General features: G+C 54.6%; 1 protein-coding gene across 3 annotated transcripts in view; it reads right to left on the bottom strand.

The window, feature by feature from the left end:
- Positions 1-650: 650 nt before the first annotated feature.
- PCDH1 (protocadherin 1) overlaps positions 651-17,823 on the bottom strand; it is a 23,172-nt gene continuing 5,999 nt past the window's right edge. Inside the window, exons 2-5 of one of the 3 annotated variants that reach the window (XM_011973724.1) lie at positions 16,041-16,903; positions 10,735-12,930; positions 4,749-4,968; positions 651-1,979 (exon numbers count right to left, since the gene is read on the bottom strand). In XM_011973724.1, the coding sequence (XP_011829114.1) occupies positions 1,585-1,979; positions 4,749-4,968; positions 10,735-12,930; positions 16,041-16,877 (3,648 nt within the window). In that variant the 5' untranslated portion in view covers positions 16,878-16,903 and the 3' untranslated portion in view covers positions 651-1,584. Of the gene's footprint in view, positions 1,980-4,748; positions 4,969-10,155; positions 12,931-13,566; positions 13,698-15,973; positions 16,904-17,823 lie in introns of those variants that run through there. The other 2 variants (XM_011973737.1, XM_011973729.1) reach the window with 2 other exon arrangements.

Raw genomic sequence — 17,823 nt, 5'->3', positions numbered from 1 at the left:
ACTAAGTCAAGCAAGGGCCATACCCTGAGTCTCCAGCCTCCCAGCCTGGGCCCCTAGGGAGCTGGAGAGGTATGGGCCAAGGCAGTGGGGGTTTGGAAGGAAGAGGGGCTGAGGCTTTGAGATGGCCACAGCGGGAGATGGGGGCTCTGCAGGACGCCCCTTACACCCTGGCCCCCTGAGGTGAAGAAGAGAACTCCACCTCATCATGGCTGACTGGGCTTCTCTGCCCCCCAACCTCCCTACCCCCTCCCCTATGGGACCCCTGACCCTGGCAAAGGGAAGCCCAACTGGAAGAAGGGGGCCTGGAGCCCAGGGTGCCCTGAGGCAGCCCTCCCACCCCCTGAGATCAAGGCAATGGTGGTTTTACAGGCTGACGGGTCAGTCATGGCAGGGGCTGGGGGTTGGGAGGGCAGGGAGGGGGCAGAATGCAGGCCCCCTATATCAGGAGCAGCACCCAGCCACCCCCTGAGCAAACCTTCCTGCTCCCAACTCACCCAACCAGGCCAGAGGCACAGTCATCCCACCCCTGTCCAGCTGCCCCCCACAGCCTCAGGGCCCCTCTGTGATGCTCATCTGGATGTGGGAGGCCAGCCTGAGCGGGGATGCCCCCCCAGGGCACAGCGCAACAGTTCCAAAAAAATAGAGATTTGTATTTTTAAAAAAAATTAAATAAAAGCCCAGCTCTGCTGATAGGCAAATGTTCCCCCCGTCCCCACCCCCACCCACCCGTTGTTTCCCTGGCCTGCACCCCCATCCCACCATGGCCCCAGGGGTATTTACAACATGGAACAATAGAGGCCTGGGTTGGGGGGCACTGCGGCAGGGAGGAGGGGGCACAGGGCAGGTTCCCCCCCCCCAGAGGGGTCCCCCAAGACAACACAACATCAACAAGAAAAGTTGCAAATCAGGCAGAAATGGGGACGTCATTCCAAGGTCCTTATATACAGACACTGCATGACCAGCAGGGAAGGGGGGCCCAGATGGGACTAGGCGTGGGCATGTGGCAGGCAGGTGGGCCAGCCCAGGAGCAGCACGGGAAGACGAGGCCTCCGCTCCACTCCCACCCCCGTCCCTACCCCACCTTTGGTAACAAAAGCCCTTCAGGGAGCCCCTGGCAGTCAAGAGTTTCCTCTGGGAGCTCCCAGGGAAAGGGGCTCCCCAGTTCAGCCCTGCTTCAGGGCTAAAATTGGGCGTGCTATCCCCGCCCTGGTCGGCCATGAGGGTAACAATGAGTTAGAAGTGTGCTGCCCACCCTTGACTCCACCATCTGCCCAAATCGAGGGGGTGGTCCCTGGAAGTCAAGGAAAGGAGCCCAGTCATTGTAGAGGAGCCCTCTTGGGCATCAGCTGGGGAAGCCCCATAAAGGGGAAGGGGCCCCTGGGGGCTGGGAGATGGAAAGGAGGGGAGAGGACCTGGACCCTGCATGGGGGAAGGGCCAGCGTGGTCATGAGGCCAGTGATATGCTCACTTGGGTCCCTGGCCAGGAAGTCCACGCTGAAGGGGTCAAGAGTGAGGCCCTGGAATGGGCCCATTTGGGAGCTGGCCGGCGGCTGGGGGAGGGGGGCCGGCCGGCCAGAAGGGGGCTCACAGGTAGATCTCGCGCTTGGCCGTCTGGGCAGATGCCGGTGTGGCTGCAGGTGGGAAGTCCGAGGTCTGGGTCAGGGGGATTTCCTCCAAGGTGGCCGAGTCCTTGCAGGAATCATGGCTACTGTGGGAGAAGGCACTGTAGGAGGGCAGGAGGCGCACGGGGGCCGTTTTGGTGTTCCGGTCTTCCGGGGGGCTGGGGCTGCCGGCACCCGCAGGCTCCTGCCCTCCTCGGTCCTGGTAAGGCACGAAGGTGGAGAGTTTGAGGGCGCTGCTCTTGGTCCGGCGGCTGGGAGATGACTGGCCAGGCATCCAGCATGTGTCAGAGTGGCCAAACTCACTGCACTCCCGGGTACATGTGCCTGTCATGGCGACATCAGGCAAAGGGCGAAGGTCTGTAGGAGCAAGCGGGGAAGAACAATTGTCAGACATACAGCCTCTGCAAAGCTCTGCTTCATGGCCTCCCACTGGCATCTACACCCCGCTTCAGGACAGGAGTATGCGCCCTTTCCTGACCACTGAACTCACAGGCACACACACCCTCGAACGGACACATGCCCTCCCACCATTGACCTACTGGCCTACTGTACACACGCACATGCACACACACAGGCACACACACCAATCTATCTTTTTTCTTTTTCTTTGTTTTGAGATGGAGTCTTGCTCTCATCACCCAGGCTGGAGTGCAATGGCGTGATCTCAGCTTACTGCAACCTCCACCTCCTGGGTTCAAGCAATTCTTCTGCCTCAGCCTCCCAAGTAGCTGGGATTACAGGCGCCCACTGCCATATCTGGTTAATTTTTGGATTTTTAGTAGAGATGGGATTTCACCAGGTTGACCAGGCTGGTCTTGAACTCCTGACCTCAGGTGATCCACCTGCCTTGACCTCCCAAAGTGTTGGGATTACAAGCATGAGCCACCACACCCGGCCTTATCCTTTCTTTCCTTCAAGACAGGGTCTCACTACTGTCACCCAGGCTGGAGTGCAGTGGTGTGATCTTGGCTCACTGCAGCCTCAATTTCCCAGGCTCAGGCGATCCTCCCACTTCACACTCCCGAGGAGCTGGGACTATAGGCATGCACTACCATGCCTGGATAATTTTTTGTATTTTTTGTAGAGATGGGGTTTAGTCATGTTGCCCAGGCTGGTCTTGAACTCCTGAATTCAAGCAGTCCGCCTGCCTCAGCCTCCCAGAGTGCTAGAATTACAGGCGTGAGCCACAGAGCCCTAAATAGACACATTCCTTCCAGCGTCACCTATCCCACAGTGCTCTTCTTACACACCCACCAAATCTGTCCTCAGACAGGTGCACAAACATACTGCCTCATCGATCTCCAGACAGGCTTAAACGTGCAAATCTATCCTCAGGTGGGGTTGAGGAAACCCCCATCCTCACTGAATTGATGGACACAATCAATCTCTCTCTCTCTTTCCCTCTCTCACACACACAGATAGGCATGGATGCACAAATCTACTATACTGGGCACCCCTATCCTCAGATGAAATTGGGCACATCACTTCCTTCAGAACCCCCTCAAGCCTCACATGCTCCCGGTGGTCCTGAACCCACCCTCCTCCAGCAAGGCCTTGCTTTAAACCCAGGGGGAAGGGACAAGCTTCTATGTGGGGTATTCACATAGAAGCACACACTCACATCCACAAGCACGCTCATGCAGCCCCTCCCCACCTCACTTTGGCCCCTAAACCAGCCACCACCCCTGGCCTTGCCCCGGCTCCCTGCCCAGAACACCCACGGGAACAGGAGTTGGCTGCCTGACATTAGCAGTAGCCGGTGTAGTTGCTGGGCAGCGGGGATCTCCATGGGAACGGCTGGGCCATGAGCACTTCCTGTCACAGCTGTCCCTGTCCTGCCCTTGCTCAGGGACAGCACCAGGCAGTGCCCCCCCCACCCCCCAGGGACATGGCTGAGCAACACTGCCTGGGACAGGGGCTCCCCTGGCACCACCCACTCTGGCTTGGCCTCCTGCCAGTGCCAGGTGAGGAGGGGACAGCTCTGTTGTTAACCCTCAAAGTGCCAAGGCTCTACAGCTCAGAGCAGAGTTGAAGGACCCAACATGGCTCAGAGCAGAGCATGGGCACTGGGTGGGCGAGGCTGGGTGCTGGGCAGAGTCCCACAGACCCCAGACCCCAGAGCAGCTCCCACATACCTGGCACTCTGCCTCAGGGCCTGCTCCGGCCAGCCGGCTCTGCGCGGGCACAAAAAGGACGAGACGGGCATGAGATCACGCATGGAGGGGCGGGGTGGGGGTGGAGGACACTCTGAGACCTAGGGCCTGGGAAGTTAGACAAGGGCCCTGTACCTGAGGCAGGGGAGGGAAACCTCCCATCTTTTGTGGGTAGGGGAGGCTTTGAGTTGAGGGAGCGGGTGAGACCTGAGGACAGCTCCAAGTTAGAGAATCTTTCCATCTTGGCTTAGTTCGTTCACTCTCCCCCTCCACAGGCTGCCATGGACGCCTTCACACATGCACACGCACTGCACACACACTTTCTGACGGCACACCTCACCATCCATTCCCATGCCGACCTCTGCTCGAGCTCACATCTCCATTTTGCCATCACCCTCCAAATCCCTCCCAGACAGGCCTTTCTCCTCACCAGACCTCCTGCTGCTCTTCCTCAAAGAGGTGCCAAACCTTCTCCCACTCCTCTCCCCAGCAGATTGTCACTCTGTTCTCTGATCCCCCCTCCCCGTAGCATCCAGGGCCCAATCTCTATTCTCAAGGCCTTCCCACCGTTCAGAGGACCGCCACCCACCTTCTCAAGGTTTCCTCACCATTATGTGAGCTTTCTGGTCAACACACTCAGGGTCCCTGTTCCCAAGTGGCCGTGTAAACATGGTGCTGAATGCAATAGCTTTGGAGTCAGAGAAACCTGTCACTTTCTAGATGTATGACTCTGGGCAAGTGACTTAACCTCTCTAAGCCTCAGTTTCCTCCATTGTAAAGTGGGTGCCATAAAGTTCTCAGATCACAGAGTGGTTCTGGGGATTAAATGCGTGTATACCTGAAAGCCCTCAGCACGGTGATGATGACTGAGTACACAAGAACTCAATACACAGAGGATTTGTTTAAGGCCTTGTCACCATTCCCAGGCTTCCACTCATTCCTGGGGTGCCCTGACCATGGTGCTGTTCCTCACCATTCTCGGGGTGCTCCATCTCTCCTATGCTGCCGTCAGGGGTGGTGCGCTCATAGTGATCCTCAGGCAGGGCCAGGGGACCGAGTCGAGGCCCTGAGGATGACTTGCTGGACGGTGTCTCAGACTCCTCCAGGCCACTGTCATAGTAACTGTGCTGGGATGGGTCCTGCAGCTCCTGGGCCTGGCTGGTGGCCGAGAAGGTGACGCGGCGGTGAGGTAACTGCAGGGAGAGAGATTGTCACTACTGCCCAGCCAGCTTGCCCACAGGGCCCACCACCATACCAGGCCCTAGTACAAGCCAAGCACCATCCTACTCAGGCCTCAACAGCAACCAACAGAGACAGAGACCCAGGCCCTAGCATAGCACATTCCTCCCGAAAGCACAGGCCTCCGTGAAAGACTGCTCCTGAGTTCTAGGACCGCTCCTCGTATAGCCAAGCCCACATACTGGAAGTCCCAATACAGCGCAGGCCCCAGTGTTATTATAGCCCCTATGCCACCCCAGTAACCCTCATCCAGTGCAACCACTTGTTATAGCACAACCCTTCTAGTTCTAACCCAGCTTCTCAATATTGGCAAAGCCTCTCTTTAATCCCAGAATGGCCTGTAATACAGTGTAGAGCCCAATACCAGAGTAGCATAATACCACCCGACTCCCCTAATTCCAGGTCAGCCTCTAAACACCAGCATAGCCTGCAATTTCTAGAACAGCTTCCTAAAAGCAGCAGACTCCTAACTCCCAAACAGCTCACCAATACCAGAACAGTTAGTTCCCTCATTTCCAAACAGCACCCTCCAAACTCCAGCTCCTCACCTGTCTCACTGCTCTTGCCACTGCCTCCTTCCAAATGAGGGGACAACCTTTCATTTCTTATCCTCTGTTCCTCATCCCTGGTTTGTGATGTTGCAGCAGTCTGAAGACTCCCTGCTGAGGCCCCTCCCACTCAGCCCCCCATCCCCACTTCACTCCCCTCCAGAGAGGCCTGGGAGTGGAAAAAAGAGGGAGGAGCCTGATAACAAACCAGGGCACCTGGGGGAAGGAGACAAAGCAGAACAATGGAAACTACCCAATCCTCCCATCAGGAAATAGAATATTCACTGGAGAGGGTAGGGCTCTGCCAGGAGCCTGGACAAGGGGGGAGGGCATGGTACCCATTAGGGATTAGGAAAGCTGGTCTCAAAGGGAGACTCCTTCCAGGAAATAGGAAGTAGCTTCTGGGAGGGCTGCTGGCATGAGGAGCCAGACTTGGAGGCTTGGACTGGGGACTGGGGACTGGGGACTAGGGGTCAGGGGAGTGGAACCGTTACAGGCTGCTCCCAGCCAGCAGCCCTGTATGCCTGCCACAGGTTAACGATCAGCCCTGGAACCTGGCAACCTCAACTTGGCACTTGGCACAAGCAGCCAGCCACCCAAATACCCACTTGGGACTGCCACAGATTTTCCTGCCAACCAGAAATTAGGAGTTGTGGAGGGCGCAGACCCAGGGCCCCTGGAGGCCAGGGGTGAAAACAGCCAAGCCCAGGGCTCTGCTGATGAGTCTCCACGCTCCTTCCCATCCTCCAAGACTTCGGCAGTGCTTTGTCTTACTCTATAACTCTGGATAGGAGGTTATGAAGATGGCCAGGGGAGGTGGCCCTGGCTTTGTAGACTTACCCTCCTAACAGCCCCATTCAAGGCAGCTAGGGTGGAAGAGGCTGTCAGGACAGGAGTTTTGGAGCTGTGGGTAAGGTAGCCCAGAACTGCCTCCCCACTATCCCCGTTCCTGAAGATGGCTCCCACCTCATCTTCAGGAATAAGCGACCGTTCTTGGAATCCTTGTATTGATCTAAAACACTGAAGGGTCTGGGTGATGACTGATAAGGTCCCCAAAACTGATATGGACATTTGGGGCCGGGAGGCCATAAAGAAGTATAGTCCACCTGGTGTAGAGGTGAACAGGGTCCAGGAGAGGTCTGGGAGGCACGGGGCTATATGGTTGTTGGTGCTTCTCTTTCCAGTTTTCTTTCAAGATACTGGCCAGCAGTCTCACCTCCCTGCAGAACCCATATCTGGTAATTGAAGGCTTCAGTCCTGCCTACTAAGCAAGTTGCTTGGTCTCTTTTCCCATGATTCTTTTCCATAAAATGGAGGGTTGAGTTATACCCAACACTTAATGTTCCCTCTAATTTTATGACTATCAAATTATAAAAGCCCAGATCAAAAAAATCTCTCTCAAATTCTTTGAGTCCTGAAGCTTTAGACACTTACTGATTATTTCCAATTGGCTCTGGCTACTGGCCCTTAAGATTCAACATGTCTGAAACCAAATTCTTCTTCAATTAGCTTCTGTATGGTCACTGATCTCATCACTATCCTATCACCCAGACTCAGAAGGCTGATGTCTACCTGGGAATCCTGGTAGCTCTCCCCTCATTCCCCATCCTTACCCCATATCCAATTATCCCTTGAATCCTGTGGGTCCTTTATCCCTAACCTTGGCCAAATCCGTCCATCCATCACCCCCATTGCCACCATCATAGTCCAAATTAAGAGGTTCAGTCCTGTACCTTCATCTCTATGCCCTTTAAGCCCACCATATATTCCAGTGAACTTTCTAAAATTCAGTTCATCTAAAACACTCATGAGCTTTCAGGGACTATTTCCTTCTGAAGAACTTTTGGTAAAGCACCTATGTCCTCTACAACCTACAGTTCTTCCAGTCTCTTCTTTCAGCTTTCTCTTATGCCTTCCATTCTTGCCAGAATATTCCTTTTTCTGCCCTTTCCCTCCCTCCAACTTGGTTCACTCCTGCCACAGGAGTTTGCTCACACGGTGACCCTGTGAGGAGACCCTGTGATTAGGACCCTGCCCTAATCCTGCTCATCATTGACAAGCTGACTTTCTCCTTCCAGAAGCCCATCTCCATGTCTTGTGTAAGTTTTCCCACACTGTGCTGGTCAAAGGAAGGGAGGGGCAATATGGTAAAATAAATTCAGAAAACTCAAGAGGTAAACAAAATTGGGGCTGGGCACAGCAGCTCACACCTGTCATCCCAGCATTTTGGGAGGCTGAGGTGGGCAGATCGCTTGAGCCCAGGAGTTGAGACCAGCCTGGGCAACATGGCAAACCCTGTCTCTGCAGGAAATACAAAAATTAGCCAGATGCGGTGGTGCACGCCTGTAGTCCCAGCTACACAGGAGGATCGCTTGAGTCCAGGAGGCAGAGGTTGCAGTGAGCCAAGATTGCACCACTGCACCCCAGCCTGGGTGACAGAGCAAGACCCTGCCACAAAAAAAAAAAAAAAAAGAAAAAAAATGTCTAGCAGTTTCCCCCTTTTTTGGAGGACTCTGCAGAGCCTTTAATGGGCTAATGTGATTGTGAATTTCTTACTACCAAAACTAACTTCCCCACAGAACCCCTTTTTTATAGCATAATAGATAATAGGAGACCCGCCTGCTTTGTGTTTGAATCTGGCTGCATCACTAGTTTTCACTTCTGCAAAATGAATATTAAAATGACCCATATCATAAAGAGTTATGAGCACTGATTGAACTAATTCACACAAAGTGCTTAGCATGGTACCTCACACCTAGTAAGGACTCAAAAAAATGGAAGTGAGGGTTGGGCGCAGTGGCTCACACCTGTAATCCCTGCACTTTGGGAGGCCATGGTGGGTGGATCGCCTGAGATCAGGAGTTCAAGACCAGCCTGACCAACATGGAGAAGCCCTGTCTCTATTAAAAATACAAATTAGCTGGGTGTGGTGGCACATGCCTGTAATCCCAGCTACTTGGGAGGCTGAGGCAGGAGAATTGCTTGAACCCGAGAGGCAGAGGTTGCAGTGAGCCGAGATTGTGCCATTGCACTCCAGCCTGCGCAACAAGAGTGAAACTCCATCTCAAAAAAAAAGAAAAAAAAAGGAAGTGAGTAGTAGTATAAGTAGTTTCATGGAATAAGTTAGGAAAAGCTTTAGTAGGGCACTTCTCATTCGACTCTTAAGGCTCTCAATTGCCTCATCGTTCACTTGTCTGTCTTGTATAAGTATGGCCATTTTTTTTTATCAGGGTCTAGTACCATGCTGAGTACTCAGTGGAAACTTGGCCTATGTGTGTTGATGCTGACAACAGGTGGTGTGGTTTGGTTGTATCTGAATGTTGGGAGAAGACATTCAATGTGGCTCCATGGATGGGTTAGGTTGGATTAGAGCTGAGTAAGAGACAATCCCTCAGACCATGGGAAAGAAAAAGAGATGAAGATGCTAAAGGAATAGGAGAAAGACGGAAGGAATGCCAGCAAGGACAGAAAAGGAAGAGAAAGAATGGGAGGTCAGGAGTTGTTGGAGGTCACGACATGGTTAGATCTCACTTCCCCAGGCCCCACTCCTCCAAGGACCCCAGGAGTTTTTACTTTGGGGCCCCCCCCAGGACATTGGGGGAGTTTGTGGATGGAATCAGAGGAGAGAGCTGGCGCCTGGTCCTCTTGGGAGTGTCTCAAGCCTCTTTAGTCACCATGGAGATAGGTTGCCTCTGGCCTCAGAGACTCCCCTAGGGCCTGAGGCCCCTCAGCCATGATTTAGCCTTCCTCCAACTCAGGCACAACCAGAGACAGGGCAGACCCAGGAGAGCAAGAAGTGAGAGACGGAGAGAGAGAGAGTGAGAGCAAGCAACCCAGGGTGGCCAAAGCAAGGAGTGGAAAGAGGGGAGGGAGGTAGCATCACAGGCAGAAGGCAGAACTAGGAAGCCTCTGCTCATGAGCAGGGAACCCCCTAAGAGCAGGGGTGCAGGGCAGGTCAATGAAAAGAACTTAGGAATTCCCTTGCCTCCCCCTGGGCCCCACTCCCTGCAGGCCAGGCTGGTGATCATGGTGGGGAGACACAGGGGAGAGCCAGCTAATTGCTGGGTGTTGAGTGTTGTTGGGATGAAGGGGCTGGGGAAGGGACTTGAGGGAAGGACTTGCCCTGGGGGAAGGTGGCTGGTGTAATCAAGAGGTTCTCTGCCTTCACCCAAGGCAGGAAGGCTGAATGTTATTCCCTGCCAGGTGCTCCAGTCTGAGGTCTGTCAGAGGCAACTGTTTGAGCAGGTTGGAAGAATCAAGCCTCAGATGGGGCAGGACTTGGGTACAGCTCCACCCACCCTTTCTGGGTCATTCTTAGGAAGAAAGCCCTACAGACATGGGGCAAGGGGATACACTGCCAGACACCTCCATTTGAGGGCTGATCGGAAGGCCACTTTCCCAGAGGTGGATAGGGACATGGGGGTGGATGGCAAGATGGTAGGCTAAGATAGTGTGGGGTACAGTGGGCAGGTCTAGGATATGGCAAGAGGCAAAGAGAAGGGAAGGGGAAATTGAGGTAGGACCTGAGGACAAAGGGCTGCTTCCAGTCTCTCTCGCTTCTTCTCTCAGTTCCAGAAAATAAGAAACCAAAACTCCAAAAATAGAGAACTTTATTGTCAGGGTCAAGGGCACGTGGGACCCAGCCCCAGAAGCCTAGTGGTGAGGAAGAGGTTAATGCACAATACACACAGAAGGCACAACGGCGAGGTCCCCTCCCCTGGCAGACTCCCCACTCAGTTATCCACGGGACCCCAGGTCTCCCTGTTTCCCTCCTAGAGAAGCACCTAGGGCTGGTCTCACATAGAGACCTAGGTTTGGAGTAGACTTCTTCCCCATTTCCCTCCCCACTTCTGCTCACCTGCCCACCACCCCCAACACACAAGGCCCAGCAGCTGGTTCAGGGCAAGTCACAGGCCTCTCCCCAGTGGGGAGAGGGCAGGGAGGAGACCACAGAGCACACCCTCCCTTAATCTTCACTCAGCCTAATCCCTGTGCCTGGGTGAGGCAGCAGTGTTATTACCAAGGCCCCACCTCCCACTGCTGGCTCAGGCTGGCCCCCACACGGGCAGGCACAGTAAACCTGCTCCATCACTCCCACACCTCAGTCCAGATGGCTCCGTGGTAGGGGTGGGGTAGGGGCTGGGGTGTGCTGAGCTGAAAGGGCTGGCCTACCTGCTTGCTGGGGTATTTAGGGGGGTTGGTGCGGTAGCTGTAGTCGGAGTACTGCTCAGAGCCCGTGGACGTGGTGTCCCCGGTGCCCACAAATGTGTTTGCAGGTGGCAAGTCCTGTACCACCTGGTGCTTCTTGGAGGCCGAGGGTGACTGGGGCTGCAGCTGGATGGAAGGCAGTGGGGAGTTAGAGCGGTAGTGGCGGCCCAGGTCAGGGCTGCCTGGTGGGTAGTTGAGGGGCAGGTGGATGCGGGGACTGTCCCCAGGGGCATCGCTCATCAGGTTGAACTTGAGGGACTTCTGCAGCCCGGCCTCATCCTCGTCCTCCACTGGCTTCACGGGCTTTGGGGACTTGCTCTTCTTGCCCTTGCTTTTGTTTCCCTTGGAGGCCTTGCCACTGGGCTTGGGGGCGTACAGGTCCTTGGTCTCCTTCTTACCAGCCTGGTAACCACTTTTAGCCTCCCGCTGCCGGCAGTAGCGCACAAGAACCGCCAGGGCGATGAGCAAGGCCACGGCCACCACACCGGCCACCACACCAAAGAGAATGTTGCCACGCTGCTTGGAGCGCTCGTATTCTGGATCCCCAGCAATGTCAATATCCAGCGGTGTGTCCAGGCTGTGGCCCAGGAGGGTCTCCAGCAGCGTGCGGTTGGCCAGAGTCTCATTGACATAAAGGTGGACCAAGGCTGTGCCATAGCGTGGGGGCTTGCCGCGGTCACTGACCTTCACCACCAGGCGGTGTAGCCCATGGTGGCGCCGCTCAATCTCCTTCTCCAGGGTGATGGCACCTGAATGTGACCCAATCTGGAAGAGTCCGTAAGGGTTGCCACCTGCGATGCTGTAGATCAGCTCAGCATTGACACCAGAGTCAAAGTCCTCAGCTGCCACCTGGCTGACCGTCTCACCAAGACGTGTCTGGGGGGTCAGCAGCCGGTGAGAGGTGTTAGAAGGGGCAGTGATATAGGGTGCGTTGTCATTCTCATCCAGCACATTGATGGTGACGCCAACATAAGCTGAGCGAGGTGGGACGCCACCATCCACTGCCTTCAGCTGGAAGGTGTAGGTGCTTTGTTGCTCTCGATCGAAGCTCAGGCTGGAGAGGATAGTGCCTGTGCCATTCTGGATAACAAAGTCACCATTGTCCTGCTCCACTGAGAGCTGCACCCGGGCATTCTCCCCCTTGTCTCCATCAATGACAGTCACCATGCCCACCGGACTCAGCGCTGGCATGTTCTCCATCACTGAGAAGTTATAGCCACTCAACATAAATTTGGGGTCATTGTCATTGCAGTCCAGCACATTGACAAGGACAGTGGCTGTGCCCTGGAGGCTAGGGCTGCCCCGGTCAGCTGCCACCACCTTCAACTCATAGCTGTCCCTCTGTTCCCGATCCAGGGATGTCTTCACCTGGATCTCTCCAGTCTCGGGAGAGATGGTGAAGAGGCCCTTAGCAGCCGGCTCAGGCTCCAGAGAGTAAACCAGCTCAGCATTAGAGCCAGAGTCAGCATCACTGGCGGTGACCTCAGCAATCACTTCACCAGGCTTGTTGTTTTCCGGGAAGGCGACCTCAGTAACACTCTGAGTGAAGACAGGTGCGTTGTCATTGACGTCCACCACCTGCACCTTGAGGGAGTTGGTGCTGGAGAGTGGGGGGTTGCCAGAGTCCACAGCCACAATCTCAATGGTGTAGTCTCTGACCTTCTCGTAGTCCAGCGGGGTGGTAGTCTGCAGGAAATACTTCTTCTTGCTGTCACTGCCTGTCTCACTGGCCTGGCGCAGCTGGAAGGGCACATCACCTGCCACCACACAGGTGACAGCTGCATTCTCTCCCTCATCTCGGTCAGATACCTGCACCAGGGCCACAGCTGTCTCCTCTGCCACATCCTCTGAGATGTTAGCCATCCCATCTTGATGAGTCACTAGCCCTATGCCCCGGATCTCAATGGTGGGGGCGTTGTCATTCATGTCCTTCACGGTCACAACCACTTGGGCACGAGCACTCTTGGGGTTGGTGCCTCGGTCCTTAGCAAGCACTGAGAAGCGCAAGGTGCTTAAGTCCTCACGATCCACCGGGCCCTGAACAGTGATAAGTCCAGTGTTCCTGTCCAGTCGAAGAAGACGCCTCACAACTTCCGGTGCCTGGTGGAATGTGTATTCAATCTCTGCATTGGCACCTTGGTCTGAGTCATTGGCCTTCACCTATGGGACAGGAGAGAAAAACAAGGAGAACAGAGACGGTTTAGATCAGGGAGAGCAAATAAAGGGGCATATGTGCTGCCAATGTCCTTTCCAACAAGCATGGCAGACACAGCCAATCCAACATCGCTCCCTTTCCAGAAGCCATGTGTGTACTGCCTTTTCCCAATTCGGACACTCTGGCAGGCATTACTAACCTATTTTCCTGAAGAGCCCAAATGCAGCCTGCAAATCCTCAACAGTGCTACAGGCAACTATTGGAGATGGGACAGGGCAGAATTAAACTTCACTTGTCACTGCCGTGTGGGTCCACAAAAATACCAGGAGAGGATGAGGATCCAATAGAACTAGGGACGCCATTTCACCAATGAACCCTGCCTGAACCCTCCTGAAGAGATGGAGAGGTGTGAGTAGTAGAGGTGGTGTGTGTGCCCGTGTGAATGTGCACTACATGCACGCCTGCACACATGTATGTGTATGATTGTGTCAGAATGTGTGATTATGTGTGATATTTTTGTATGAGAAGGTATATGTTTGTATGTGTATGACTGTGTCAGAATGTGTGATTATGTGTGATTTTTGAGAGAAGGTATATGTGTTTGTGCATATGTGTGTTTGCACACATGAGTAAAGACTCACATGCCCACCTGAAGGCCCCAGGTTGGGGTATTTCTTTTGAAAGAAGTCAGGTGGCGTTGTGGGTCAGAGAAGCCCTCCAGGCCGGGCCCCAGCCACCGCTCTGTCAAACCGGGGAAACCTGTTTCAGCAGCAACTTCTCCTCCTGGCTGGCACTGGCTGGCGAGGCACCAATGCGAGGAATCCGGCCTGAGCCTGCAGCCAGGAGGGAGGGGCTGATGCAGGCCACAGAGCCTGCTGGCAGTGGGCTGGGCTCCCAGCATCAAACAATGAACTGTCTGTCCCTCTGCAGTCAGCGGGCACGCCCTCCCACGCCAACTCCGACGCGCACTCGACCCATCTCTATACAAACATGGTTGGTAATGGGGCAAGAGGACCCAGGTGGGAATGGCCATGGGGTACTACTGGGCAGGGAGAAACATGAGGGCTGGAGTTAGGTCACAGCCAGACAGAATGTGATGGCTGTGGGGAGTGACGGGAGAATAAGCATAACTTGGTAGAGTCTCTGGGGTAACAAAACAGGAGAGTCCTGGGTTCAAATCCCAGTTATACCACTTCCCAAGTAACTGTGTGACCTTGGGCCAATGATTTAACCTCCCTAAGCCTCAGTCTAGGAACATGTGAAATGGGGATAATAATGTAACCTGTTTCACAGAACTGTGGCGAGTATCAAATGGGATGATACAGGTAAAAATGCCTGACACAGGGAAAGTGCTCCCTAAATAGCATTTATTTCTTTTTGCTTGTCCAACCTCTACCCTCCTACCCGCCTGCCTCTGAAAAATCAGTGCTAATGCAGTAGTGGGCACTGCACTGAGTGAGCCCTCCAGCCACTGCCAGTCCTCTCCTCCTTGGGAATGGGAACTCCAGCTATTCCTGTCTGGGCTTTTGCTACAGTGAAGACTCCTGGACAACGGTTCCCCAGGTACCCTGGTCTCTGCTCACATCTCTGGGTGCCAAACCTTAACAGTTTCTCCTCCCCTCACCCCAGTTTACCTGTCACTAACTTTATGATGAGGATCCCCAGTCCCCCTTGCCTCTAGATTGGTCTTCCAGCTTATCTGCCTCTTGTCTCACCTCCCTTTGTCTCTGTCTGTGACTCTCGGCTTCTGTCTCCTTTCTATCCTTGCTCAGTTCTGATTCTGCCCCATTCCCACAGCCCGTTTTCTTCCATCCTCTTTTTTCAGCCCTGCTGAGCTCCCTGCTTACTCTCTGCCCTACTCTCCCGCTTCACCTCACTGGGAGGTGGTAAAGCTGTTACACACCTAGGCTATGAAGCCAGATTCTTGGCTGCGGCAAAGGTGGACTCTGAACTCATTAGCTGTAGGATATCAGGCAAGTTTTCTAATCTGTATGGGCTCAGTTTCTCATCTGCAAAATGGGGATAATGCTTACCTTGTACTCTAAGGATTAAATGATATAATACACATCATGTGTTTAGAACGGTGCCTGGCACATAGGCTATTATTATTTGCCATCCCCAACTGTCTGTCTCCCTTTTGTTTTTCAGTCCTTTTCCAGGTCCCAGTCTACCAGGCTCTTAAAAAAAAAAAAAAGGCTGAAACTCCCACCCATCTCCCACTTCGACTTGAGGACCTAGGACTAAGGGTTTTCCAGGATGGGTAACGGTGTCCAGGGCAGGCCGCGCCTCCTCAGCTCCCTCACATCAAAGAGAGAGGCATCTTCAGCCCATGGGGAAGGAGAAAGGAGCTGGGGCTGGCAGGAGGCCAGAGCTGAGATGACAGCAGGAGATACACCCACCTGTCTGCAGGGACGCTATCTTTGCTCCCTCCCAGGCCCCAGCCCCATCAAGCTGCCCAGCGCCTGGGGCAGTTCCCATGGAGGGGTGCTGAGAACTTCAGCAGAGGAAACTGACCCCCCACTGAACCCCACTGTGCCAAGCACCCCACACCCATGGGCACCCCATGCCTAAGGGAGGAGGCAGGTATATAGACACCCCAGTATGTGTTTTTAGAACACCTGGCTAAAATGATCTCATTTGATTTTGTCAGGAAGAGGCAAAATGAGGCTATTTCCTTCAGCTTCAGGAAAACCTCATCTGGCTAAAGGGAAACTGTCCCTGGTTGCGAAGATACTCTCATCTCAGGAGAGAGTCTACCTGGATAAACGGTGATTCCTCTGTTCCAACTCAGCTCACCTGGCTGGCAGAGAAGGTCTACTTGACTAGGGCGGGAGTTTCACTTCTCAGAGGTTTCCCCAGCTTGAGTCTGCTTAGGGGTGGGGGGAAACTGTTCATATGCTGCGTCACTGTCACTTAAGTAGCCTAATAGAGGAAAGTAATATCACTGCTGGGGTGGGGTGGGAAAGGCTCCCCTGGCTGAGTTTGGGGAGAAGGGGTCTCACTACAGTATTCTGGCAGCTTTTTCCCCTAAGTGAAGGGAACGCTCACCTGGTTGGGTGGGCTCCCATTTCTAATGGTGGATCACCCTGACAGTTATACGGAGGGGGCCTCTCACCTGGATGACCGAGTGGCCTATGGGGCTATTCTCAGATAGTTCGGCCTCATAGGAGGGCCGCTCAAACTTGGGGGCGTTGTCATTGGTGTCGAGCACGGTGACACGCAGCAGGGCACTGCTGGCGCGTGGGGGGCTGCCGCCATCCTGCACTTTAATGGTGAGGTCGTAGGAGTCCCAGCGCTCACGGTCCAGGTTGCCCATCACAATGAGTTGTGGTTGCTTCTCCTCCTGGTCCTCTGCCACCTGCAGCCCAAATAGCTCCTGGGCCTCAGGCCCAGCCTGCAGCTCATAGGATGCCACACCGTTGGGACCAGCATCACGGTCTGAAGCCAGCGGGATGGGGAAGAGTGAGCCGATGTTGGTGTTCTCAGGGATGGCCAGAGTGATGACTGGTGAGGCGAAGTTGGGTGTGTTGTCATTGATGTCTTGTACTTCTATCTGGCCCTCTAGCAGCCGGGGGCTGCCATTCTGCACGAGGTCTGTGATAGACACCTCAAACTCCAGGATGCAGGGATCACCAGGGAGCTGGTTCTGGCATTCACGGAGCCCCTCACGGTCGATGGAGGTCTCAGTGGTGAAAATGTCACCTGTCTTGCCATCCACGCGAAGGTACGGGGCACCCACCTCTAGCTTGTACAGGTGCCCCACATCTGGAAAACCATAGTCAGCTGCGAGGCTCCCAATGAGGGTGTTGGGTGGCTGTTCCTCCGGCACCTTGTACACTACCCGAGTGGCGTGGCCTGGGGATGGAGCCAGCAGGAGCAGCAGTGCTAGCAGCATGGAGGGCAGCAGTAGCCGTTGCCCCCCAGGGCCTGGGCTGTGCCTCAGCGGCCCCATCCTGGCAGGCCCCAGAATCAGGAGGGCTGCAAGAGGAAGAGGCAAAACAGAGGCCATGAGCTGGGAAGAGAAGCCTGGCCCTGAGCTGCCCAGAGCTGGCCCCATACTCACCCTCTCCCATTGACACACGATTCTCCACAAGAGCAGTCAGTCCCAGCACAGAACCCCAATTCCAGAAACTCAGATTCCTGAATCTCATCCACAGCTGGGTGTAGCAGCAGTGTCTGCCCCAGCTGGAGGAGCCAGTAAGAGGCCTGGCATGCTTAGAGCAGCTCCCGCCCATGGAACACCCTCACCCACCTGACACTCCCTGGGCCTGAGCCCGGCTGCCCGCCCTCTTTCCTTCTTTCCCTCCCTGCTCTCTGCTCTGTGCTTCACCCAATACCTCCTTCTCACGAGCATCCTGCCTTAGTCACCGATGGTAATTACCCTGATACTGAGATAGGGAGAGAGAGCCAGTGGAAGGGTGAGGCCTCGAGCATCCCCAATTGGAGCACCCCTCCCCACATGCATGGTAGGAAAGAGACACAAGTACCTCCTTACACACCCCAGACCCTGTGCCATGACTTCTCACACTGGGCCCCATTAAGGTTGGCTGGAGGGAGAGGGGATGATGTCTCATTTCTCTTTATTATGAGATGCCAAGTCAGTGCATATGTATGAGGTATGATATCTCAAATCCTCTTTTTCTGACAATCACCCACGGTGCCCAGTGTTCGCCATCCCCATAAAAGGCCAGCTTGAATTGGGCAAGGCTTGTGAAAATGGTTAGGTTTGAGGAGTAGGTGTTAGCCTTCCTGACTTTCCCCAACACATATGCCCCAGAGTGCGCACACAGGCCCCAGAGTGTGCACACAGGCCCCAGAGCGCGCACACAGGCCCCAGAGCGCGCACACAGGCCCCAGAGCGCGCACACAGGCCCCAGAGCGCGCACACAGGCCCCAGA

This window comes from Mandrillus leucophaeus, unplaced genomic scaffold, assembly GCF_000951045.1.
Source record: "Mandrillus leucophaeus isolate KB7577 unplaced genomic scaffold, Mleu.le_1.0 Scaffold1003, whole genome shotgun sequence".
In the NCBI taxonomy this organism is placed as follows: Eukaryota; Metazoa; Chordata; class Mammalia; order Primates; family Cercopithecidae; genus Mandrillus; species Mandrillus leucophaeus.
The sequence above is the reverse complement of the archived record's forward strand: the minus strand, read 5'-3'. Positions and strand labels throughout refer to the sequence as shown.